The 24,604-nt window shown below is 38.6% G+C and overlaps 2 protein-coding genes across 9 annotated transcripts; one reads left to right on the top strand and one right to left on the bottom strand.

Annotated features, from left to right (window-relative positions):
- The first annotated feature begins 1,680 nt into the window (after nt 1-1,680).
- Nucleotides 1,681-8,819, top strand: LOC137600390 (uncharacterized). Of its 4 annotated transcripts, none has more exons than XM_068321996.1 (11): nt 1,681-1,792; nt 2,134-2,282; nt 2,392-2,500; nt 3,067-3,456; nt 3,826-4,101; nt 4,201-4,224; nt 4,443-4,544; nt 4,658-4,688; nt 4,892-4,941; nt 5,098-5,132; nt 7,275-8,818. In XM_068321996.1, the coding sequence occupies exons 1-11, from the start codon at nt 1,735-1,737 to the stop codon at nt 7,368-7,370; spliced, it is 1,320 nt and encodes a 439-aa protein (XP_068178097.1). In that variant the 5' UTR covers nt 1,681-1,734; the 3' UTR covers nt 7,371-8,818. The 4 variants fall into 4 exon arrangements, with proteins under 4 accessions (XP_068178097.1, XP_068178096.1, XP_068178099.1 ...); XM_068321995.1 differs by having other exon boundaries at nt 2,392-2,548; nt 7,275-8,816; XM_068321998.1 differs by lacking the exon at nt 4,443-4,544 and having other exon boundaries at nt 2,392-2,548; nt 3,826-3,980; nt 4,658-4,687; nt 4,890-4,941; nt 7,275-8,819.
- A 1,065-nt stretch (nt 8,820-9,884) lies between these two features.
- Nucleotides 9,885-19,392, bottom strand: misp3 (MISP family member 3). Of its 5 annotated transcripts, none has more exons than XR_011036842.1 (4): nt 16,643-19,376; nt 14,920-14,990; nt 13,579-13,727; nt 9,885-10,398 (listed from the first exon to the last, which is right to left on the bottom strand). XR_011036842.1 is itself a non-coding variant. In XM_068320623.1 (4 exons), the coding sequence occupies exons 2-4, from the start codon at nt 18,870-18,872 to the stop codon at nt 13,632-13,634; spliced, it is 2,397 nt and encodes a 798-aa protein (XP_068176724.1). In that variant the 5' UTR covers nt 18,873-18,922; nt 19,291-19,392; the 3' UTR covers nt 10,666-13,631. The 5 variants fall into 5 exon arrangements, 4 of the variants coding, with proteins under 4 accessions (XP_068176724.1, XP_068176726.1, XP_068176725.1 ...); XM_068320623.1 differs by lacking the exon at nt 9,885-10,398 and having other exon boundaries at nt 10,666-13,727; nt 16,643-18,922; nt 19,291-19,392; XM_068320625.1 differs by lacking the exon at nt 9,885-10,398 and having other exon boundaries at nt 10,666-13,727; nt 16,643-18,475; nt 18,554-19,376.
- Between the last annotated feature and the right edge of the window lie 5,212 nt (nt 19,393-24,604).

Here is a 24,604-nt window from a genome sequence, read left to right as displayed (position 1 = left end):
TGATGCTGGAGTCTATCCAACAGACTATGGGCAAGATGCGGGGTACATCTTGGGCGTGTTGATGATGCAGATCCCAGTAATCTTAAAAAGCAAACTGACTCTAACAACTGAACTACTAATCAAAAAACCCCTGTGTTTTTTCTTTTTGCCTCTTGAGGGCTGAGGTTACCGGCAATGAATCCTTCCATATTCAGTTTTTTTGTTAATAAGACAATGTTATTAGAAAATGGCTGTTTTCATGTCCAACAATTATGGAGAAACATTGCCACAACAATTATCATTCAGTCGGAGCGCTGCTTCAGGCCTCTTGGCAACTGAACGTTCACTCTGTTTTTGGCCCCAAACTCCGGAGGGAATCATTTGGCACTTTAGCTGCCGAGTGCTCCACTATCCCCCCAGGCTGGTTGCTAAATGTGTCTGACGTGCCGTTTGTTGCCGACTAAGGGAACAACAGATTTTTAAAGCTTTTTTTTATCTCGATACAAAAAACCTGAAAATTGAATTCAAAGCTAGACAGTTTAGTTAACAGCTAACGTAGGATATTCCCTAGTTAACAAGTTTCTCATTAGTGTTTGTTCAGAACTACACATGGCTCACCAGTTAAAGCATCTCAGTATTTACAGGTGAATTTGGTTCACCAAACAGAGCCCTGCAACCAAAATGGTTCCAGAGTTTTTGTTGGCAAAGTTCTCACCTTAAAGAAATGCTTTCTGTTTTGCTTTCTGAGTGCATTGCTTAAGTATTCATACCCCTTGACCTTTTCCACATTTTCTCAGCTTATGATTAAAGCATTAATATATTTTATTGAATATTTCATGTGAAAGACCAACAGAAAGTGGCACACAGTTTGCCAGTACAAAGAAAATTATACATGATTTACAAATGTTTTTTTTTTAACAAATAAAGAAAACTGACGTGTGGCGTGCAGAAGGATTCAGCTCCCTTTTATCTGAGGGCAATCGACTGGCTTTCATAAGTTTCCTGAATTTGTTTGTTTCAGAAGTTGTTTGCTGAATGACTGAATGTAGACTGAATGCTCATCTGCATGTAATCGAATGTCAGGATAAATACAGCTGCCCTGTGGAAAAACTAATACTAATATTTCTGTGTGGACTTTGTCTCTGTGTCTATGTGGCTCCCTCCAAAAAACATAGACCACAGGTGATTCCAAATTGCCCTCAGGTGTAAATGTGTTTGTGAATGGTTGATTTGTGTGGAACCCATGACAGAGTCTTTACTCTCCCTCTGTTTCAGTGTCGACTGGGCAAGAGTATTTCATCCTGTTAGTGGTTGAACTGTTTTATGTGTATAAAAACCCCCCCCAAAAAAACCAAGAGCAATTCTATTTTTCTCGACAGTTTACTTTTAGCAGTTGGACGTTGAAGTACATCACATTTACTGACAGATGATATTGAATATGATATATGAGGATCTAAAAGTTGCACATTATTAAGCACACCTCTCACAAAGCTAACGGCACCAGATATATTTCTAATTTATATGTAATGAGACACAAACCTAATGCTATACTTATATCATATCCCTGTGTGTCTGTGGATTCCAAAAAAGGAAGTGTGTTTATAGTTACCACTTCCCCCATCAGTCTGTATTCAAGAGGATGTCATGTGTATTAAGAAAACAGAGAGAGAGAGAAAGAGAGAGGGTGGTGGTGGGGGTGGGGGGGGCAGAGAGCACCCCGTGCTTCTCAAACCATTTAGTCTTCTTGTGTCAAAGATGCAGGTTGTCAGACGGTCACTTTGGATATACATTTTTCTTTTTACACTACACTGGGGTGAGTACATGTGTTCCCAAACACATTCTTTTTTTTTCTTCTATCTAAATAGCTAACGATATACAATTTTTCTACATTATACATATCTCTCTATGGTTACTTTTCTGAGGAAAATGTGAAATATTAATAGAAATAATTTTGTCTGATGTAAATATATAATTTTTTTAAATTACGGGATAAGTATTCTCTCTGTTCTCATGAGTTACAGTCAGTTACAGGCTTTGTTGCAATTCTGTTATGTTGTGTAGCACAGCGGGGGTGGTGGGGGGTGGGGGTGTTATCTGTTGCTAAACCTTGGAAACCTTAAATGAAATTTATACCTTCCTTTTTTTTCCTTTCAGGACAAATACCAGCTTCCGCTTCCTCTCTCACTCTTCCTGCACCTGAACTTGACATCTATTTGAGGTCAGAAGATTTAGTTGGTTTGGTCTGTCGGGCCCCTGAGGGCCACCATGGAGTTGAGTTCATGTTGTACCAGAACAGGACCAAGGTACTCTTACATTTGTAAATTTATTTGCTTTCAAACATGTTTTTTTCTGACACCTCTTTGCTATTTTTGGAATAAATATTGCCTTGGTATTTTTCTCCTTTCTTTTCAGGTGGACTCTCAGGAGCTGCAGTCTGGTGCTGGGGAGGCCCGCTTCACTGTGAGGGTAAAGAAGTCCGTCCAACTTGAACCCTTCTGCTGCCTGTACAAGAACCAGGAAGGTTATTATAGTGCCTTCAGTCCATATTTTCAGCTGGAGCACCAAACAGGTGTTTAAATTACTTGCTCTTTTAATCTACTATATATACTTTATGGTTGCATTGAAAAGAAAATGTAAAAAAAAATTGGAATTTAGTGATTTAAATCTATTCAAATCTGCACCACGGGTTGATTCTACACGTGGAATGAAATAATAAACACTCCCATCCGCTTCTCGCCAGTCCGCGAAAAAACACACCCCTGCATGCAGATGCTCTATGTGGTCTCATTGTCTTCTGCGCTGTGGGTGTGAGCGGCGGTCGTTACATCCTGCCCTTCATATAGAAACCACACACACACACACACACACACACACACACACACACACACACACACACACACACACACACACACACACACATAAAAAACTTCAAACAGTGATAACGGTTAGAGAGGAAATTGTAGCTCTCAACTGTGGCAAACCAAAATTGTTTGCAATAAAGCCAAGGTTGTCAAGGTTATCATACATCTGGAATGAAATTGCAGTACTGAATAACACATTTTAAAATAGTTTTATGTTCCCTTCCAGATGCCGCCCCCAGTCCTTCCACACCTTTTCTCCTTCCTCCTGTCTTGTCGGTGCAACCTGCCGCTGATGCGGTGAAACGTGGGGATGTGTTATCCTTCAGCTGCTCACTCCCCTCCCTCCTGGACCAGTCTGAGCCCCAGTCTAGCTACAGCAACAAACCAGTAAACTACCTTTTGCTATGGACAGCTACCAGCGCTACCGGAGTAACATCTATTGTCCTACAGCCTCAGGCCAGTCAGATAGCGAACCCTGAACCCCAGCCGGGAGTCTTCACTGTGGGGCCAGTGAAGGATGGAGAGGAGGGCGAGTACACCTGCCTCTACCAAATCACCAAAAATAGGAGCTTGTTTAATTCAACAGTCAGCAACAGCATTCAAATCACCATTACAGGTGAGGATGTTATCAAAAATGTGTCTCACTTCATTTCAATCCTTACAAAAAGTCAGCTTTTACAGACCTTTACCTTTATACTGATTTATATTGTTTTTTTGAGTGATTTGTTATAACCCAATTTATTAAATTGGTTTGTGCTTACATTTTTAGAAATATGTTATTTTATGATATTTTGAAATAACTTTTGAGACTTGGAGTGAAACATTGCAAAAAAAAAAAAATTTCCAAGTAACTACAGCAGAAACAACAGGGCAGAATTAAATGACAAGAGTTACCTTTTAGAGAGGCTTAACTATTTGAAATAGATTTTTAAGTGCAGGTTTCCTCTCCTCAATGAATCAATATATTTGTATTGTTTATTTCCAGGTGCGTTGCCTGTACCCACCCTTGTTTTCCAGCGACAGACAGAAGTGTGGCATTTGCTATGCACAGGGTCTCCTGCATACCCTGGAGCTGTGTTCTCCCTCTACCTGACTGATAATGAGTTTCCTGTTGCCACTCACCATGCGATCCACCATCAGGTCAGTTTCCCAGTCCCGGTCCAGGACACTCCAGAGGCTTTGTACCAGTGCCAATACAGTGTCCTTTTGGGAAGGAATTGGAGAACGTCTGAGCGTAGTCTCCCTCTAGCTGTAACCGCAGGTACAGATATAGGCTTGTACTGCTTACGTGTGTATCAATAGAAGTATGATTTGAGAAAATATGACTCTTTTCTTCTTCTTTTTTTTTTTTTCCTTTCAGGGACCCCAACTCAGCCATCGCCAGGTAGAGATAAAGCATGTTTTGTTATATGAAAATTTTGAAAATATGAAATTAAATTGGGCAGAAAACAAGATTGAAATCGATCACTGAGCAACTGATGTCATTATTGTACCCTGGTGCAAACATTGAACTCCAGTGAACATGATTTAAAAACAGAAAACACACATTATAGCTTCCAGTCAGTTTTGGATCTTACAATAATGCCAGCGGTGTGTCTGCAGAAGAGCCTGGAGCGGACTGGCCTCTGATACTGGGTACTTTCTCTGCTGTGGTAGTGTTCCTCTGTTCGGTGGTGATTATATCTGTGACTGTACTAAGAAAAGGTATTTCATGTGTGAATCTTTGCTTCATTAGTTGTAAATGTAATGCCATGTATTGTCACAATTAACTTTTTTTTTTTTTTAATTTTTTTGTCTCTTTTCACATTTTTCTCAAGTTAAAGCAGCAGCTGAAGAAAAGAAAAAAAGGTATCATCTCTTTATATATTTTTGGTGTCAAAAATATTCAATTTTGAGATGAAAATAGCACCTGTAAATGAAGTGCCATTGCTACTTGAAATTATGTTCCTCAAGTTAACAGCATTATTATTATTATGTTAAATTTAAAAAATTATTATGAGAAACAGGGAAACCTCAGTCACACTTCCACTCAATTTACACCTGCATTTCAGGCAGGATACGAAGTTCTGGACTCACGTTCATAATAAGGACCATATTGTAGGTGAGTTTCCAGCCTCATCGTTCAGGTTCTTCTTATTGATTTATGACAATTTAATATTTCTGCATATTCCTGTGTATTCCAAGCATGTATTTCCTAAGGGAAGAGATATACTGATAAGATCTCAATCCTTACTTGTTTTTCTTTTTCATTTTGCAGACCTTCCACTTAGGCACATAAGTGAGACCTCTCAAGTATGTGATTAATCAAAATAATGTATGTTGTTTGTATGTTGTATGTTGAATTTGTTGAATTGTGGCTAAAGGCTGAGAATTTGCATTTGATGGTGTGTATGGTTTGATTCAAAATTTACAATATTTATGATCATGAAGGAATCAGATACGCAATACTTGTTTGTAATTCATCACTGGCTTTGGACTTGTCAGGGGGTTTGGTGACAGTAACAAAAGGTTTTTTTATCTTTAAAAAAGATAAATTAAACAATTTCAATAGTGTTCATTTTGAAACTTTCAGGCTGAGATCATGTGCAGTTTTCTCGTGTTTGTCTCCTCTCTTTCCTCTTCTTCCTTTTTCTTTTGGTATTTCCGGTATTTCTGCGGTCTCGATGTTTCTCCAGCAGTTTCAATTTGTCAGAAAACTGTAAACTTCCCTGATCCTTCTGGTGTAAACACACACTCTCTCTCACACACACACACGCACATACAGACAAACACATGTACACATGTTATCAACCCCAGGCATATTGTCAACCCACACATATGCCTCATTAGAACTGTTGCATGTTTTCTAATTAGCTTGATGAAGAGGTCTTATTAAGGCGCTCCTCTTTGTAGAAATGAATAACCAGCTTAGTGGAGACAACGCTGTCATCACCAGCTGACAGACTGGCAAACAAGCTGTCATGAAATAGTTAAAATGGACATATTATGTTAATTTTCAGTTTCCGGTTTATGTATCTACCAGACTGTTTTCACATTATTTTTCTGCATGTACAGCCATGACTGCTGAAACATATTCACAGGAAGTCTGTAATGTCTCTGTGAAACCCAGTCCTCCTAAAGAAGTCCTTTCTTTCCTCAGGCCCATCTGCCTTTAGGCCATACAGGACTGAACCGGCACATAATGTCTAAACTTCACCAACATATTTATTGATCTGGACATAGTCAAACAAAGGATTTTTTTTTTCAGTAAGCCCAAATCTCAGTTTTGTCTTATGTTGTGCAGTAATTCATCAGGGAAGAACAAGGGGCAGTCATCGCCTCATACGTCCAACAGTCGGATGCATTTTCTGCATACCAGACATGTTGGTCAGCTGTGTTCAGGCTCTTGCACAGCTGAAGCAGAGCAGTTACTGCAAAATGTGCAAAATGGCAAATAGACTTAAAGGCATCATGCCATTAAAGCATAATTAATACAGTAAGATATAACTGTATCAAGACAGCTCTTTCCAATGTACACCAAAAGACCCAAGAGCAGACATACAGGGTTCTCTTATTTGTGCCTCAGAATGTTTCGATGAGGACAAAGGCTTGCACTCCCATCTCTCCTAGTTCCTCTTTTTCCCCCGATTAGGGTTCACCACAACAGATTTACCTTCTCCACTGAAGCATTTTGTCAGCATTGTTGTGTAATTCAACCCTCTGTATTTATTTTAATGATTGATTGCTTATTTCAAACAAAATGTTTGCATAAAAATGAACAAAAAGCAAATACAAAATTAAATGAGAAACATAATAATACACAGTGAAATCAATGTCAGTCTTGTTAACAAAAAGAAGGATAAGCAGCTTTAGATGAGATAAACACAATCTTGTCTACAAGAAAATGAATGAATGAAAAAGATTGTCATTGATTGTCAAGGCCCTACATTATCCCTGTGTGTGTTGAGGATCATGTGTTTGAGTTCCACTTTCAGATTGTTCCATAGTGAAATGGCACAGACTGAACTGTGCACACTTCTTATTGTTGTGATTATTTCTTGCTTTATTATCTTTGTCTTTATGACAAGAGCAGCAACAGATGCCATGACAAGAGAAACTGTCACCAAGGCCTATTACAAAAAAGATATGGCTTATACATGGATGAGTCAGAATTAACTTTAAGTTAAAAAATAAAAAATAAACAAATTATTTCTATTGATACCAAGGGTAGGCAATAATTAATATTAACCAAAACAAACTAATTTCATACTATAAGAATTTTATCATCACAATTTGAAGAATGAAAAATTCTGTGCTTTTAACATTACGGACAAAATCACACCAAATATTTAGGTCTTGTATTATTCAGCTGAATCAGTAGTAAAGATTAAATAGAGAGTAAAGTAGGAACAGGGTTCTTTCTAAATGTATGTGCTTGTGTGTGTTTATGTGCAGGAATGGACCAGTATGGAAACGACAGACACACCTGGCCGGTTTCCATTACAGAACACACTGTCCACATTCACAACCCCGATCCATCCCATCTACTGAAATATTCTCTCTCAGCTTCAGTTGGGGTTACACAGCAGGACAGGAACTGTTATTTCCTCAGTTCCTCTTTCATCTATAGCTGTAAAATTGTACAATTTTGACAGGATACTATGTTTGTTTGTTCATTCATATAAGTGAGCCAGTGAATACTAATAAAGATATTGATTATTATTGTTACTGTAAAGTTTACATGTGTTCTGGGAATTCGTTATTCGTTTACTCAGATGGCAGAGTGATTTCATCGAAGATGCCTTTCAGCAGCTGAGCAGGATCTTTGTCAGCAGATGTGGTTTGACCAAAAGGAAATGAGGTATAGTTTAAATGAGAGGTCAAATTTGTTCATTGGAGTATTTATAGATTCCAGAACCATCAATATTATGTTAACAGGAATTAAATGTAACCCAACAAAGGAAGATATTAAGAAATCCTTCATTAGAAAGAAATAAGGTACAATACACACAAACCATGAGAATTAAAGTCACATTTATCAAAAATACAGTCCATACTTGTTTCTACAGAAACACGTATACAAGGGACCTATTTAAGGACAGTGCACTGTATAAATCAAATACAATGACATAAATACAAAAATTCCTAATTTAGGATTTAGTGAGTATGTTGAATTTACTAATCAATTGTAAGTTAAGGTGCCTTACTGCAGAAGCACGGCTCATTTTAGTCACTCACTTTAAGTGGGAACAGTTAAAAGATGCCTGTCTGGACCTGACTCAGAATAATGCAAAACAATAAACTGAGGCTGAGCCAGGATGTAATAATGACAATTACTGTAAATATGCGCTGATATATCGATCTCTACAAGACAGAATAAAATAGAAAACAACTCAGAAATTGGCCTGCTGTACTTTGGCTCATTATTCTGCAGAGGGCACCATTTAAACATAAACCAAATGTAAAAACAGACCTGCAGTACAGAAGACATAAAAAGTACTGTGTTACGTGGTCTGAGTGTGACATGCAAGCAATCCTATTGTATCAACACTACGAAGAGCAGTAGCTGATGAACTGGGGTGGTTGTTGGCTATGTGATCATGTGACATTCATCAGATGTACAGACATCACGTCTGAACCCACATAACTGTTCAAATTGTTATATATTGTTAATAATGCATTTAAATAATGAACAAAATAACAAGATGAAGACTCAGGATTATGACACTCTTCCCACCTGTGAATGTGGTTTTATGACCCAGCAGAAAAGGGCTGTCACTGTTAAGCTGCCAGCTCTCTATTAGCATTGGGTTTTATTGCATTTTATCTGTGGCAGATATGTTTACTCATGTACACACTCATTTCTCTTTTCTACATCCGTATAATTAGAGAATAAAATGCTTGACAGTTGATTTATGGATTTGTGAGCGGCAAAGTCAGAAAGTCTCACTCATATTCATGTCTGAGTCATAGTTTGGTCTTCTTGTGTGGTCACATGCATGCAGATACACACACACACACACACATGCACACACACACACACACACACACACACACACACACACACACACACACACACACACACACACACACACACACACACACACACACACACACACACACACACACACATATTGTAGATATTCTGCTGCAGATAATGGTATTAAATAGATAAGCTTGAATAAGAGGCATAGTAATAATAAGAGGTCTGAGTAACCTGAGTTCAACAAGCTTTTGAACGCAAGTGGCTGGTGGCAGGTTCACATGTATGTGTTTATGTGAATGCATTTGTGTGTGTCTGTGTGTGTCTGTATGTGCGCACATGTGACACTGAATAACTAGCCAGGTCTATATTAAATGATATTCAAAATTGTTCAACTCCTGAGATGGCAATTGCCTTTTTTATTGTAGCTTATGCTGAGCTTCCCTTATTCTCGCTGGAAAAAATATTTAATTGTCATCCTTAATAGATTATGACAAAGAAAACGTTGTGGCTTTATCAGTTCTTTGGCCTTTTCACCTCTTGATGAATTTATAGCACCAGATTATATAACTAAGGTATGCATATTTCAAGTGCAAAAGCAACTGTTGAATGTAGGGTTTTTGATGCATTTAACATAAGTGAATACGGTCTTTAAAAATATGAAACCTTTATGAAACATTTCCAGAATAACTTCATAAAAATGTGAGATGATTGTAGAAGCTTCTTTGTAAAACTTGATGTTAGACTTGAGGTTCCATTTATGGCCAGTGACTGTTGCCACGATTTAAGTAGTCAGTGAGGAATGTTGACACCTATTAATAATTTTGTTGTTGGGTCTGCCTGTTGTATTCTAATTAAGTTTTTAAAAATATATTTTGCTCGGTTGACTGAACAAGAATAAAATGTCTGATGATTACAACATATTGTTTATTGTTGTTTATGTTTTGAATTGTTTTAATACAAATATTTTCCACTATTAATATATTTTTATGTGGTTTGATTTAACAATACTGATTTGAAAAATTAAATATGGTAGAGATACTATTCCTAAAAACGTATTTGTCACCTAATTTGATTGAAAGTGGTTAAAATAAAATAACAAATGGTGTAAAGATGGAAAATGTGTGTCTGCACATTAGATAAAGCCTCTTCTCTTTCACTACAGAAGACTGAAATTAAATTTGCTGTCACCGGTTTATCCTGATTCTCTGTGACTGACTCAGTGCTCCCATTTTATTCTCCTCTATAACATGAAAGCAACACATCCACATCAGACATTGTGGTATACAAAGGTCCCATGTGACAACATCAAAATGTAATCTCTGGATTTCCGTCGTTGTCTGGAGATTACACATCAAACAACATTTTTCATTTGCATTTTTTTCTTACCTCCATATGACATATGTATATACGTAAGGTATGCTCCTGAGACTTTCATGGTTTCATTTAATGCATTTGCAAATCATGTTACAGTGAAACCCATTTTGATACAACTATGTATACATTCATCCCTTTCACCTTCTCATCCGTGGTTCCTCTTGATAATGTTTCCAGCGGCGACCACCTGACTGCTCTGATAATATCATATCAACAAGACTTTAGAAGATAGAGATAATGAAATGAAGAAATCAGTCAGGATTTGAGCCGATGAGAGAGAGAGAGAGAGAGAGAGAGAGAGAGTTAGTTTAAAGCGCCATTTATTTAAAAAAAAAGCACAAAACAGATCACATCAACAAACAAATAAATTACACAATCAATCCACCAAGAGGTTCCGATCGAATATTGAAAAAGAAGACCAACAAAACAAAGACTAAAAATGCAAACTAATATATAATTATAAAAAAATATAAAGAAAACCGTTGATCTGTACATGTTGCTTCCTGTTAATATCATATGTTACAGCCAACTCCCAAAAATTTTAAATCAGAGTCCTCAGTGACCGTACACAGAACATCCTGAACCCCCCACAAGTTCACAAAGATGTCAGTCTGTTTTGTCAGCCTGTGCGAGTGGGAGAGAGTGGGGGGGGGGGGGGGTGGTCTGAGGACAAAGATAAAAAGAGACAAAAGCGGAGAGAGGGAATGATTAAAGGAGATACCTTGCTTGACGTCCCTGGATTGGATTCAAACAGATTACATCATGTTCTTGGTTTCATTGCAGAAACAAAACTAAATTTCTTGGAGGGAGTGTAAATCCGTTGCTATTTTTCATTTTCAATTATGTAACATGGGAGTATGACTGAATCCTAATGAGGAAATAAAGCTCACTAATAACTGTTAGCACTGAGGTTGCTGCAACTCCAACACAATAATGTACAATGTCAGTGGGCTGTGTCCAGTCAATGAAGAGATGAATAATTCACAGGAGACTGGGGGGTCACTTAAGCCTGGTCTGCTGATCTCTCTCTCTCTATCTCACACACATACACATACACATGCACGCATGCCCGCACACACACACACACACACACATGCATTTTCTATGTTAATTTCAACACAGAATATCTTCCAAACATATATCCATGTTGAAATGGACTCCACTGAGTAAAAATAGTATAATACAGAAAGAAGAAAATGATAAATGAGATTAAACAGGACAACTTCAATGATTTGTATGCATGTATAAGTTTTATTCCAAGATTCAATACTGACTGCATCATCTGAAACATTTGTAGTGTCAGAGGAGCTACATTTAGGTGTGCATTTGTGGAAAAATCCTGCTCTGAAAATCCAGGTTTATTGAAATATAATCCAAATTTCAGCAGAATTGAATAAAACCTGTAATAACCCGACAATTCATGGTTTTAAAAAAAATCTACCAATATTGAAATCTGTGATTTGCATAGACAAAGTTACCGGTTTATTAAATGTCAACATCAAATTCTTATTGAAAATTTTATATTTTATATTAGATCTTTGAAGTTTCTTGACTAAAACAGCACTGGGATTGTGTGTGAGTGTGTGTTTGTGTGTGTGTGGATCGGGATGTCTATAGCATTTGATATCTGTCTTTTGCTTAAAACCTTAAGGAGACCTCAAAAAATGATACTCAGAGGAATTCCTTTGCGGCTGTGTTTTTGCAGCAATAGTGAAAATTGGCGCAAGACTAGACTTATGCGGAGATGTGTTAGTATGAAATAGAATCCACATTAGTGGCTCCTTAGTGCACTGGTGTCACCCCAAAGTATCCCCTGCCTTCCGCCTCCTATCCGCTGGGATAGGCTCCAGTAACACTGTGACCCGCAACATCGGAAGAAGCAGGGACCGAAAATGAATGAATGAATGAATCCACATTAGATACTACATGTGTTAATTCCAACCACGCAAATATAGTTTGATAAATGATTATACAGAGTCTTCAAGTCTTCAATAGACTGAGTGGCATAAATGTAAGATTTGTTGCATGGATTATATCTTGGATTACAGAAATTGTGTGTGTCACTGCAAGCTGTTAATGTGATGATACATTTTACTCACACATTTTATGTCTCCCAGTCTAGCTTGAGTTATCAAATAGTCATTCATCATTATTAATGATGTTACAAGAACCATTGCGATTAAAGTTAATCATGGTTTGATTTTGCAATCAACTGAAAACATTTGAAGATGTCTTCCCTCTCATCAAAGGGACTTCTTCTGTTCTGAATGGCTGGTGGGGAGTTACAGATAGTATTTAACCTAGTGGGAGTCGTCAACATTGTGAAGTCATAAGGAATCATCAAAACCCAGTTTTATAGCTTTCACCAACAGGCTGTAGGCCCCACCTAAGGGAAGTTTGAGACATCTGAAAGTCATTCGGTTGTTGGCTAAGTCAATAGCTCCTCACAATAAAGATATAATAATTGCTATGGTAGGAGTTGTTGGGATCATATGTTGGGTTTCAGAGGTGGTGGTGGTGTCACTGAAAAGTTTGGTAACCTGGTAGTCAGCTGTGTTCATCACTGCTGTACATCTGCTTTTGTCTACCAACAGGATGGTGATGTCACTCTCCTTTTGACACAAGTGGCTTCTTTTCTTGGGAAGTGATGTTGGAAGGTAGGAATTTTACACCAGAGATTGTGGCAGATACCTCCAAGTTGAGATGTCCTACTACAGCATTGAATTTCCACATGCAGTGAGTCTGGGACTGTAGTTTCTGGAAGGTGATTGGCTATCACTCCTTACTCTTTGTAAGCTGGGTAAGTCGAGCCTTCCCAACAAATCAATTTCACAATTGAAGCCCTTAAAAACAACACTGAACACATACTACCTAGTGGCATCCTGGAAAAAGTGGCAGCATTTGTTGGGAGGGCTGACAATCTCAGTTCATGTAGTATGTGTTTAGTCTTGTTTTTAAGAGCATCAATTAGGAAATGGATTTGTCTCACAGTCTTATAGAGAAGCTGGTTCTGGGCTTTCTGCAGGATGTTCTCTGCCCTGTGTTCTTTGACGGTGGAGTCCAAATACAAGATGTTGGGAGTAATGCGTTGCTGTCTGCATCTCAAATTGAAAAACAAGTGATTTCCAGTCATTTCAAATTCTAGAAGTTCTTTCTTGCTCCCACACCAGACAAAGCGTGTTCATCACAATATGCAGCGTACTCATCCTAACTACTTGGTGGATCTCCTGCCGCTTTTTTTCTCCTCTTTCTGGAGTCTTTAGGGTTTTCATCCACTGACAATTTCTTGTTCCCAGTCCTGCTGACACCCATTTTTGGCTTAAGACTTTGACCTGTTCTTCCTCACCATTCTGTCTTTCCTCCTATTAATCATTTCTCCCCCTTATAATCTGTTCTCACCTTCCTTGAACTGTTTTCTTTTTCCTCCTTAAAATCGGGCTATCGACATCTTCTCAATTTCCTTCCTCATTGTGTCCTTTGACCAGGCCAGACTCCCATTGTTCCACCAGAGGGGTCTTCTGTCTGGGGGCCCGAGGACTACGGCGAACCTAATGATAACAAGATGGGGATAAAAATAGCAGGGATAAATGGTGATTGTTAGGTAAATGAGGGAGGGAGGCTGACAGTAACGTAAGAATGTGGGAGTAGAAAAGGACCATCAGTATGAAGGTGCAGGACATGTGACCATTAAACCATCACAGGAAAAAAGGGAGCAAAATGTTTTAGTTTTTTTAAAGAAAACATACATAGAAGGGATTTATTAGCTCTGTTAATGAGGGACAGGTTAATGTGACCGTGATCTGGGGTTATGTTCAGTATGACTATGCTTAGAAACTGAAGTCAGATCTTCCAATAATCCTCCGTTTATTTCTCAGCTGTAATCAGGAATCAGTGCTGTGCAGAGAGCCGATAACCAACCAGCAGGGCGAAAGTGGGAGAGGAGAAAATCGCAAGGCAGTGAGCGGAAAGAGAAGCAAATCTTACAAATGTGCATGTCGAGCTGAACCCCACAGTTAAAACTCAGCAAATCCATGCCATACTGAGTAAAAGAGCAAACCCCACCAAGCAGCTCTTAAGTCTAATCAGAGCTACTGTTGTATCAAAGAATTACAAGAGCCACTAACAGAAATCAGTGGGATTTTCATTTGACTGCTCCGTTTCTTCACTATTTCTTTCTTTACACACACACACACACACACACACACACACACACACACACACACACACACACACACACACACACACACACACACACACACACACACACACACACACACACACACACACACACACACACACACACACACACACACCAGACCAGCTCAGACTGCCTCGCTCTCCCGCTCTGTCTTAGAGCTGTTTGCCTTCCTCTCTTATCTGTGAAGATAAGCTCCTTACTGTGTGTTCACTGTGTTATCAGATGTGCGTGGCCCATATTTGATACTGTCTTGCTTCTTTCTTTGTTGAGCTCATTTCAAACCAGTGCAGTCTTTGAACGTGAACTCACAATCAGACAGTTATGTTTGTGTATGAGGTCTCAGACTTAGATGTTTTATCATGGCTTTTCAGCTTCATTTGAAACAGAATCATAAAGGTGATTCGCTGATATTTTTATGCATTTTTAGGATTGTGTGTTCATATATAGAGAAAAAAAAAAGAATTATATAAGAGGTCTGATCTTTTTACAAATGGTTACAATTATCAAATCTCAACTTCACTGCTGGCAGACTAATGTCTCACCTCTGGCTGGTTAATCTCCTCTCCATCCTGGACCGGGGGCCACCTGCCAACTCTGCCAACTGACTGGTCTGCTGAAAGAGAGGGAATTAATAAAAATGGAAGTGAGCGCAGGCTGAGCAAGAGCAGAGAATTTTGTGAAGATCTTGTGATGTTGTTTGTGCTTCACGCTGTGAGAAATAAAGCCTCTTTTTACTGAATTGAAAGTGAACATGAAATAGACAAGAATAAACACGATGCTGAACGCTGTTAGGATATCACTGAAACCTACAAGAGATTTTTTTAAGGTGTTTGACGGCCCATTGATTGTACTTTTAAATAGTGGAAACTGGACGTTTGGGCTTCTAAAGTAATTATGTCAAGTGAATTACCCTCTGTTATATCATTGAAAAGGCGTACTTCAAATGAGGCTCACCTCATATTCAATGAACTGCTAGAGAAAATGTCACAGCAGATATGTGAAATAGCTTAAAAGAAAAAAAAAAGGATAGAGTAATTGGGTTATAAGGAAAAGAAAAATGACATTAATTGTATCAAGAAAAATGATACTAATTGTATCATTTTTCTCCATGAAGTTCAAAAACAAGGGTATAATGATTGTTTATTAGTTTGGTTGGATTTGTTTGTTACAGTTGAAAACCATGTTATAATGATTTCTGTTTCCACTAAGGCGGTCTGGATCCCGTAGAGGCAAGAATATTAGTTTGGTCTGTGACCACATGGGGAAGTTCATGCGTGTTGTTTGCGGGAATGATTAATGGTTGAAGAAGCACGGCATTACACATGTGATGATGACTTTTTTACCAGATAACAAACACAATGACGCAGCAGTGGGAAATTATAACAGGTTACACAGGGTATTAAGGAAAAAAATACATTTGACTAAACACGAACGTGGTGATGCAAAAGCTAGGCAACTGTAATAAAGTAATATGATACAGGTTATATAACTCATTTGGACTGTAAAACAATCCACAATTGCTTCATTCCAAACACTCCTGTCGTTCTGTAGGTGCACATCCTGGTCAGGACGTAATATAGCTGTTGGTTGACATTTGTTCATGAACACACACACACACGCACGCACGCACGCACACACACACACACACACACACACACACACACACACATTGTCTAAATGACACCTACATTGCTTTCCACATGAAAATATTTCCAATGCACTCATTTCAATTAAATTCAACCTGGATATTAGTGCAGTAATATTAAACTATTCCACCAAAGGTGCTACATTTAGATTTACATTTAGGTATAATTATTTTTGGCTTCTATTTCAATCAATTCTACTGTACTGTTTTTTGCCACACTTCCTTTATATCGCCACAGTACATAGAGTATGGAATTTATTTATTTATTTTTTAACCTTTTACACATCTGAATAGCGAATTTGTCTTGCTGCAAAAATAATGATAATAAACAGTCTAGTTTTAGTTATTGTGGACTTCATTTTTTTCTTCTAAACATGCTCATGCATGGTAAATTCCCATTTCTATCTATAGTACTAACACTGGATATGAAAGCTCTTAGCAGTTTTCTACTGACTTTGAGGAAACAAATCATCACTAGGCTGTTTCAAGGATTTTCATCATCCCACCACCAGGTAAAGATGTTACACACATAAGAAGCTATATAAGTAAACACATGGTCATGTTGTGACTGTGTGTTATGACCCTGTGTCAAGGCAACTGAAGCCTTGACATATACTAACCTGCAAGGGGTCCAGTTTCTGCCTTTATTGATGAGTCAAGCACATCTGGTCCATTCAGTGAAGAAGTCAACACAGGACTCTTCACCTCTATGCTGGCTGGTCTTTCTACAGGTAGCTCACATTCTTTTGCACCCCCTTTGTTGCCATACAGACTGATCCTCTGCTGTAGAAGCTCCTCTTCTCTCTCTTTAGCCACTTGGATATCCTGTTCAACCCTGATTACATTGACTGAGGAGCGTAGCTTGAAAAAGGGGTTATCCTTAGATGCTTCCCGTGCTTCTTCATCCACCTGTTTCTGCTCTTTGCCTTTAATTCTTCTATGTCCTGTTGTGGACAATGAAACGGTGGGACTTCCAGAGTCAACTGCAGGGATGGGCTTTGACTCTGGTTTCCCCAGGTAAAGCTTCTGTGCTGGGACACTCAGGTCATTCTCTAGGATGAGGACCTCACAGCATGTCGCTTCCCTGTAGCCTGGACCCCGGGCAATCAAAGAAATATAACCCCCTTCTTTTTCTGAATTTGGGCTATATGAACCTTTTGTAGATGTCTGTGATGAGGTGTACTCCTGGCACTCTGAGGATGACATGTCTTCGGATGTGACCTTACTTGTGGTTGACACAGTCATATTTGAATGACTGGGTGTCTGAAAAGCCTCAAAAAGCTGTTTCCTCTCTTTGAGTTGACGTACTGTACCTTTGTCATAGAAACCTGGAACTTTCCCAAGCCTTACCAGATCCTGTTCCCTCTGGAGCTCCCCCTGGATCTCAAGCTGCATCTTTTTGCCTGCAAACTGCCTGTCTTTTCCTTGACACCTCTCCGACTTAGCAGTGAGTGACAGGCAAGGAACAGATTTTCTCAAAGGGATGTCTACATACTCCGGCAACGTGGATAGATTCGGAAGCCCTCTGGATCTTCTTAGGCTTTGTTCACGCTCTACTGCCCGGCGGATCTCCCTCTCAATGGGAGTCTCTTTTTGTGCAGCTGATGGAGTTTCTGAAGAGATGTCCTCCATAGTGTTGCATGGGGAGAAGTCTGCTGAAACACCACTGTCACTCTGGCTGTCATCACAAGAGTCACATTCCATTCTGGAGTTTTTCAATAACGCAAAACTGTTTTTCTCTCTCTTAAAATCTTGCCTTTGAACCAGTTTGGAATCTTTTAGCAGTCCTTCACCGTGTTTCTGCTCCAATACCTTGTTCCTCTGAAGTCCAACCTCTTTAAGATCATTCTCTCCACTTGCTTGCTTGCTCTCTTTCTGAGTCTTTTCCCCTGCTCTGCTATGCCTTTCACTCAATACAACACAAACATAGCCTTGAGAAGCTGCCCCACCCTTACTGGACAGCTCCATGGCAACACTTGACAAAGGAGGAGAGCCCTGGCCGAGCACCTGTTGTGTTGCTTCCTGGTTTGGTCCCTTGGGGGTATGTTCACGTTGGCTGTGTGTCGACAGCTCATTCTGCTGTTTGGCTGAAGGAACTGCAGGTAGAGTTGATGTTGGTTTATTAGAAATTGATGTAGTCATACAATATGACTGCTTGTCTCTGCTATACAGTTTGGAAAATCGATGCAGACGAGACGAAAGATCAGTGCTCGCCCCTTCTTCCTCCTCACTTTCATCAGCAAAAGGAGGAGAGCACACAGCAGGTTCATTATCTGAGTTGTTCCTCTCAGAGGGAGAGTAATATGTTGAAGATATTTCTGATGCAGCCCATGAAATGTCATTTTCAGGTTCACTGTGGTAATCGCCTGGTGAGAAGCTCAGCTGTGTGAAATTCTCTTCTTTCCTCATATCAGCTGCTGTCATCTCCTCAGGTGTTAAATCACCTCCGTAATCTAGTAGATCAGTAAGGAGACATGCCTCAGGCCATTTTTGAAAATTCTGGTCTTGCATTGGATTTGAGATTATGTCACCTTCACTGATCCACTCCACCTCCAGACTGGAAAATCCCTCAGTCTCAAAGCATTCTTCTGTTGACAGTACACTGGGGGAAACAGGATTCAGGATTGCATCTTCACATGTATTAATAGATTGTTTGGTTTTGTCTTGCGCTCCAGGCTCCAGGATATCTATATCCTCTTCAGGTTCTGCTCTTGGAGCCTTTTTGTCTTGTAGAGGGGAGCTACGGCACCTGATGGCTCCCACTTCACCTTGTAGTCTGATCCCGTATACACACTGATTTGGTGAGATGACAGAAGCCTGTTCCTGCCAGGTCACAGGCGCTGATCCCATGGCAACAAGCCTGCTGATATAAAGTGGTTTGAAGCAATCAGGATATTCGGCTTCCAGCCAGTCAGAGTGAAAGGAGAGGAAAAAGATGGGGAAGGGGAACAGAAGGAGTGATTAAAAAACAGAGTTCTGGAACAAACATGACCACCAGTATATCCCATTATTTCAGAAAGAAGAATGAGATAATTATCCATTTTATATTGTTATATTTGCTATTGACTAGCTGTGAAGTTTTTTTTTTTTACCTTTTTAAAACTGTGTTGGAAACAAGAGTTAGATGAAAGTAACATACACAATAATGTATTGCACTTTATGTAGTTTTGCCACCTATGTGTGTACGTTCGTAAGAAATTGCCTATGGTAGCTGGTGCAGGATTAGAACAACACAAATGCGTAAATAGGTAATGAAGTCATTACCTACCTTTTCATGTCGCACACCCTTGTTAGTATATGACAGACTGTTTGTTTATAACCTAGATTTTGGAGGTGGAGTAAGGTAGTCATTACTCTGCACCCCTGTGCAACATATAAAGCTTTCTGCTGAGAACACCTTTCTCTAATCAGCTTACAGGCTGGGGAATGGCTTAGTAACACACACACCAGTACACAAACACAATCTTGTTATGAAAGAACAAAAGACATTGCTTTCAGCACATAATGACCGAAGGGGGTTTGAGCCACTCTTAAATCTCTTTCTCAAAAATGGGCATAGCATCTCTCTGTTTGCTACTTCACATTTTATCTTCATTATTATAACTCTACCCACCCCAGTCTTATACACACAAATATACATATAAGTACTCTGTCATATTATGTTATTCAGTTCCCATTCTTAGGCATATTCCTGGCTGAGCCAACATGGTTGGACTCCAACAATGTGATCATTAAGGGGAATGTTGATCACAGCAATGACCAGCCTCTGCTATTAAAGGCAGATACAAGTTACAAAGATGAGAATTGACAACATGGGAGCAAAAAGAAATGGGGAACACTGTGATATTGTAATAACAGAAGAGCACATACAGTAGATGCCCCTACAATGTGAATAAATTAAGATGAGAACAGTAAAGGAACACAGCAACAACAGATTCAGTTAATAATGAAGAAAATCAAAACAAAAAATAGCATTTTATTTATGGGAAAAAATACACTTGGTACTAAATATTTAGGTTTTAAATCAATTAGTTTTTGAACTAACTCGGTTTTTAAACTATGTTTTTAACTAACATACTAGGTTTTGAACAAACCAACTAGTTTTTTGAACTAACTAGGTTTTGAATTAACTACGTTTGAACTAACTGTCTAGATTTTAAATTAACTAGTTTCTTAACAAACTGGCTAATTAATTAACCCACTCGGTTTAGAACAAATTAGGTTATAAACTAACTAGGTTTTGAATTATTATTCAAAATAAACATTGTATTTATGTTTATATTTGTTAATATTTATTTAATTATTATTTAAGTTTATTGATTATGTTTGCACTGTTCATGTTTACACTGTATGTTTGCACTTTTACACCAATCCTGCTTTATGTGCTTTCAATTGTCCCTTTGGGACTAATAAAGTTTTTTAAAATTTTAATTCATGTGTAGATTTTATGAACCAAAAAAAGCTTATTTGAATGAAATCAGATTGTCCCATGGATTTTATTCATTATCCACTATGTAAAAGTAACTTTGTAACTGGATGCTCTCTGATTGGTTGTGATTGGAAGGATGAATGAGGTATTTAGCACTAAATGATCAGTGTTTAAACGAGAATGAACTCAAGCTCATTAATGACTAATATACATACTCCACTTTTTCAGTTTTTCATATGCAAATATTAGGGAATAAAATATGCAGTATATTCAGGACCGGTACACTTTATCACTTGGGCAAACTGCTGCCAACAACGTCATACTAGAGACCGCATGCTAACGGATTCACCCACAAGCAATTCATACAGATAGAATTATATGTCACTCATGGACTGAGGATTTTCTACATGAAGTCTCATTTTGAACTGGAGCGCACTTGTCAGTGAAAAGATGGTTGTTGAAATGGTTTATATTCAGGTAAGACGATAACTGGAAATCTCTCATCTGACGGTTAAATCTGCTGATTCTGTTGAAAATTCTGCCTACATCAATTAAGACAATGATCCTGAATTACAACAGCTCTCTAACATCCACCTAATTTATCATAAATTCCTGCTTGCCCTTTTATGCATATTTGGTCAAAGAAGTTAATGGCATTACACAGTTTGTCTGGTTTTGTGAAATACCCAGAGAAAGCTCGGTCACCCTAATGAGAAATGATCCAGCTCCAGCACAAGGTAAGCAATGTTGCAATAAAGTGTGAATTAAAGTGTTACATGCATAATTTTCTTTTCCTCATTATCTACAAAACGCGATCACTTTATCAAAAGAAAATCAAAATAATGATCATAATTAAAAATAAATCCGCAGTGAACTTAAAAAAATAAACTTGCTCTCTTTTTAGGCTTGCAGTGTCCTAATGTATTTTAAGATCCAGGGGTATTTGTTAAAATACTAAGAATTTTAACTACATACAGCCAAGTTCCGTCCCAAAAGGAAAAGGTAATACACTGGTACCTCTACTTACAAAATTAATTGGTTCCGGAATAAATAACGTAAGTAGAAAATTACGTAAGTAGAGAAGCATTTTCCATGCAAATTCCCTAATCCGTTCCAAGCCCCCAAAAATTCAGACATAAATGTTTTATAAACCATAAAAATGCATCAAAACATGTAACAAATGCATGTTACAATTAGATTATTACACAATAAATGAGAGTTGTGCATAACACTTCAGTTGTTATGTCTTTATCTTCTCCCCATTTGTGCTCTCCACATTGCATACCATTCACTGACACATACACCAGAATAATCATGTGTGTATGCACAAGCACGTGCGCTCAAGACTTACCCCATTGTTGCACATTTGAAAATCTATTGTGCTAATCCAATTTGGGGGCAACACTGAATAAGCACCACAGAAATGAATCAAGAAACAAGGGGTTAGAGCGTGATTTATCACTTCAGGATAATTTTTATATTTTCTTTAGTGAATTTATTTATTTTGAAAGTACCAAATTCAGATCAAGCCAGTTTCATGAATTTAATGCAAAAATGAGTTGACAAAAACACCTTGAAAGTTCTTCACAATCATCAAAAAAATAAAAAAAACCTTGTCTTGTTTGCTGTATTATCGATGGTTGCTTTAAAATTTATTTAACGTATCAATTGCATATATTCTTTTATTAAGATACTGATATACACTTTTACATACTGTTTCAATAAATATGACAAAGTTCTTCAGGATTTTGCTTCCTCTGTTGTCTCTTCTTGTCCGAATTTTGGTTGACTCAGTGGTTGTTCTGGACAAAGCTCCTTGGTGGGATCCATCACAACAGGTGCTGGCAGGTCAAGGCACCTCAGCTGAGCCCTGAAACTCTCCATTTCCTCCTCCTCCACTTCCCTCCTCCTGCTCAGAAGGTACAAGTCCACAGACTCTCTTTTCTTTGACTTCACAACCCAGTGCATTACCATGCAGTCTGGGCATGACGTATGAAGAAACGACCCACTGAGGTTGAATCGATTCCCCACATCGAAGGTGAAGCTGCCTCCTGCTACTGAGATGTTGTATGGCAGGTACTGGCAGCGATCTCCAAAGCGGTTGATTTGGGTGTAAGAGAAGCTGGATGTTTCGCTGGAGTTGTAGAAGTGTGCAGTGATGCTATCTCTTTGTCTCAAGGCCTCTATGGATGGCATGTGGTTGAGACTCCCTGCTATAAAAGCCCAACTCCCTTTAAATTGTTGAGGATCCAGTTTGTCCAGAGGCTGGGTCAATTCTTCACAGGTGAGAGGGACCGAAATGCCAATAGATAATAAGCAGTGCAGAATAATGGAAACCACAACAAGCATATCTCTGTATGTCGGTTTTGAGATCATTTTTAGTTCTCTTGTTTCGTATTTCTCATCAGGAGTGGATCTGCATTAGGAGGTCTGTCCCTTTTATAGTAAAAATACAACTGAAAATGAAAGGTATTGCAACACAGTAAAGATTCCTGGCCCCTTATCTCCATGCTCCCCCAACCCCCACCCCATTATTGTGCAAATAACAGAAGGCTGATCATGAGCTACAGCACATTGACTTGTGGTTCTTTCTCACTATCGATGTTGTTTTGCATTTATTTATTTATTTATTTATTGTACAGATGTTCTTCAAATTAAAAAGTGTTTGTGTTCCCAAATACTAACCTTTTAATTCTCCTCTTTCTTTACTTTAATTTTACAGAGGCTGCATGTGTCTAGTCCTAGCTAGTGTACAGAAACTAAATTAATTTCACTGTGTTTATTTCACTACACCAGAGACTTGAGGAGGTGATTGGTTATGATGATGGAAGAACAAAGTGCTCAGCGAAAGCGCATTTCAAATCTAGCCTCTGGGCATTTGTTTCAAAACAATGAAGAAAGAGTCAATGATATTTTAATGACATGTCCTTTTTTAAAAATCATCGTGACTTGTAAAACACATAAATCAAAAATGTCAGCATAATTATATGAGAAAATATAGTTTGATGTCTATGTATTTCTGTCTAAAATATACTTGCTGAGACTTCATTTCACTCAAAAACAAGTTATCCCTTTATTGGGCTGGTGACTATTTTTGGTCATTTAACTTTTGACACGACACTGAAAACTTTTTGAAAAAGTTGGTACCATCACAAGATTGATCATTGACCTCCGACCCAGGGTGCTCTGGTACCAGGTACTCTTAAGAGGATAACTAACATGGTGTTAGTTTTGAACAATCCGTGACTAGTATAGAAGTCCAACAACATAACACCACTTGGGTTTAGATTAGGTAGGCCATTACTCCACTGTCCAGGTGTCTCTATCATTGCCGACGTGTGCATTGAAGTCCCCCAGGAGAACAATGGAGTACCCTACAGGGATCCCATCAAGGACCCTATTTAGGGACCCCAAGAAAGCTGAATACTCTGAGCTGCTATTTTGCTCCAGACGTGGGCCCCGGGTTTTCTCTGGAAAGGGTCACTTGTTTCCCTTCTCGTTTTTGTCATGGGGTCTTCTGAACCATTCTTTGTCTGGCCCTTCACCTGAGACCTGTTTGCCTTTGCTTACATTGCCTTGGGTTATAAAACCCCGTCAACATAGCTCCCAGGATCCTTAGGGCACACAAACCTCTCAACGATGATAAGGCCATGGTTCCTTAGAGAGGAATCAATAAATTCAATCACACTGTTAACAGAGTTCAGAGGTGAATCAGAGGTGACACCTTTAAGTATTTTTTTGTTCTAGTATAGAAAATTTCTTTATGATCATTTTTCATCTCACAAAGTATCCACCTCCATACTGCATCTGAGCACAAATTCCGTTGAAATTCATTAATTTACCAGTCTACAAAGTATTCTGTCCAAGTTTTTTCTCTGTGAGAGAAGAACTACAAAAAATATTCAGACCACACAAAAATAACGACAAGCAATCTTAGAAATGTTGGAACTAAACATACAGCTTTAAGCAGGGATGATCCTCCTGTCAGACTTAACAGGATTATTTTTTGTGCCAAAATTACACTTCACGCAAAGAACTTAACTCCTATTAGACTTGAAGAGAGACACAAACTCTGGCCTAGGAAAGGATATGCTGGTCAAAACCAGATGTGAAAGGAGTCTGGGGGATAATAATCTTCTCATGTGGCTCTGAT

The sequence above is a fragment of the Antennarius striatus genome, chromosome 8 (genome assembly GCF_040054535.1).
Source record: "Antennarius striatus isolate MH-2024 chromosome 8, ASM4005453v1, whole genome shotgun sequence".
NCBI lineage: Eukaryota > Metazoa > Chordata > Actinopteri > Lophiiformes > Antennariidae > Antennarius > Antennarius striatus.
The sequence above is the reverse complement of the archived record's forward strand: the minus strand, read 5'-3'. Positions and strand labels throughout refer to the sequence as shown.

What these genes read in the sequence shown, in the direction of transcription:
- misp3 (XM_068320623.1), bottom strand. Translation starts at nt 18,872, where the DNA reads ATGGGATCAGCGCCTGTGACCTGGCAGGAACAGGCTTCTGTCATCTCA. An exon ending in AGAAACTGGACCCCTTGCAG is followed by an intron (nt 14,991 to 16,642) that starts GTTAGTATATGT and finishes CCTCTCTTTCAG; the next exon opens with CAGACCAGTCAGTTGGCAGA. An exon ending in AGGAGATTAACCAGCCAGAG is followed by an intron (nt 13,728 to 14,919) that starts GTGAGACATTAG and finishes TGTTATCATTAG; the next exon opens with GTTCGCCGTAGTCCTCGGGC.
- LOC137600390 (XM_068321995.1), top strand. Translation starts at nt 1,735, where the DNA reads ATGCAGGTTGTCAGACGGTCACTTTGGATATACATTTTTCTTTTTACA. An exon ending in GCTGAAGAAAAGAAAAAAAG is followed by an intron (nt 4,689 to 4,891) that starts GTATCATCTCTT and finishes CCTGCATTTCAG; the next exon opens with GCAGGATACGAAGTTCTGGA. An exon ending in ACATAAGTGAGACCTCTCAA is followed by an intron (nt 5,133 to 7,274) that starts GTATGTGATTAA and finishes GTTTATGTGCAG; the next exon opens with GAATGGACCAGTATGGAAAC.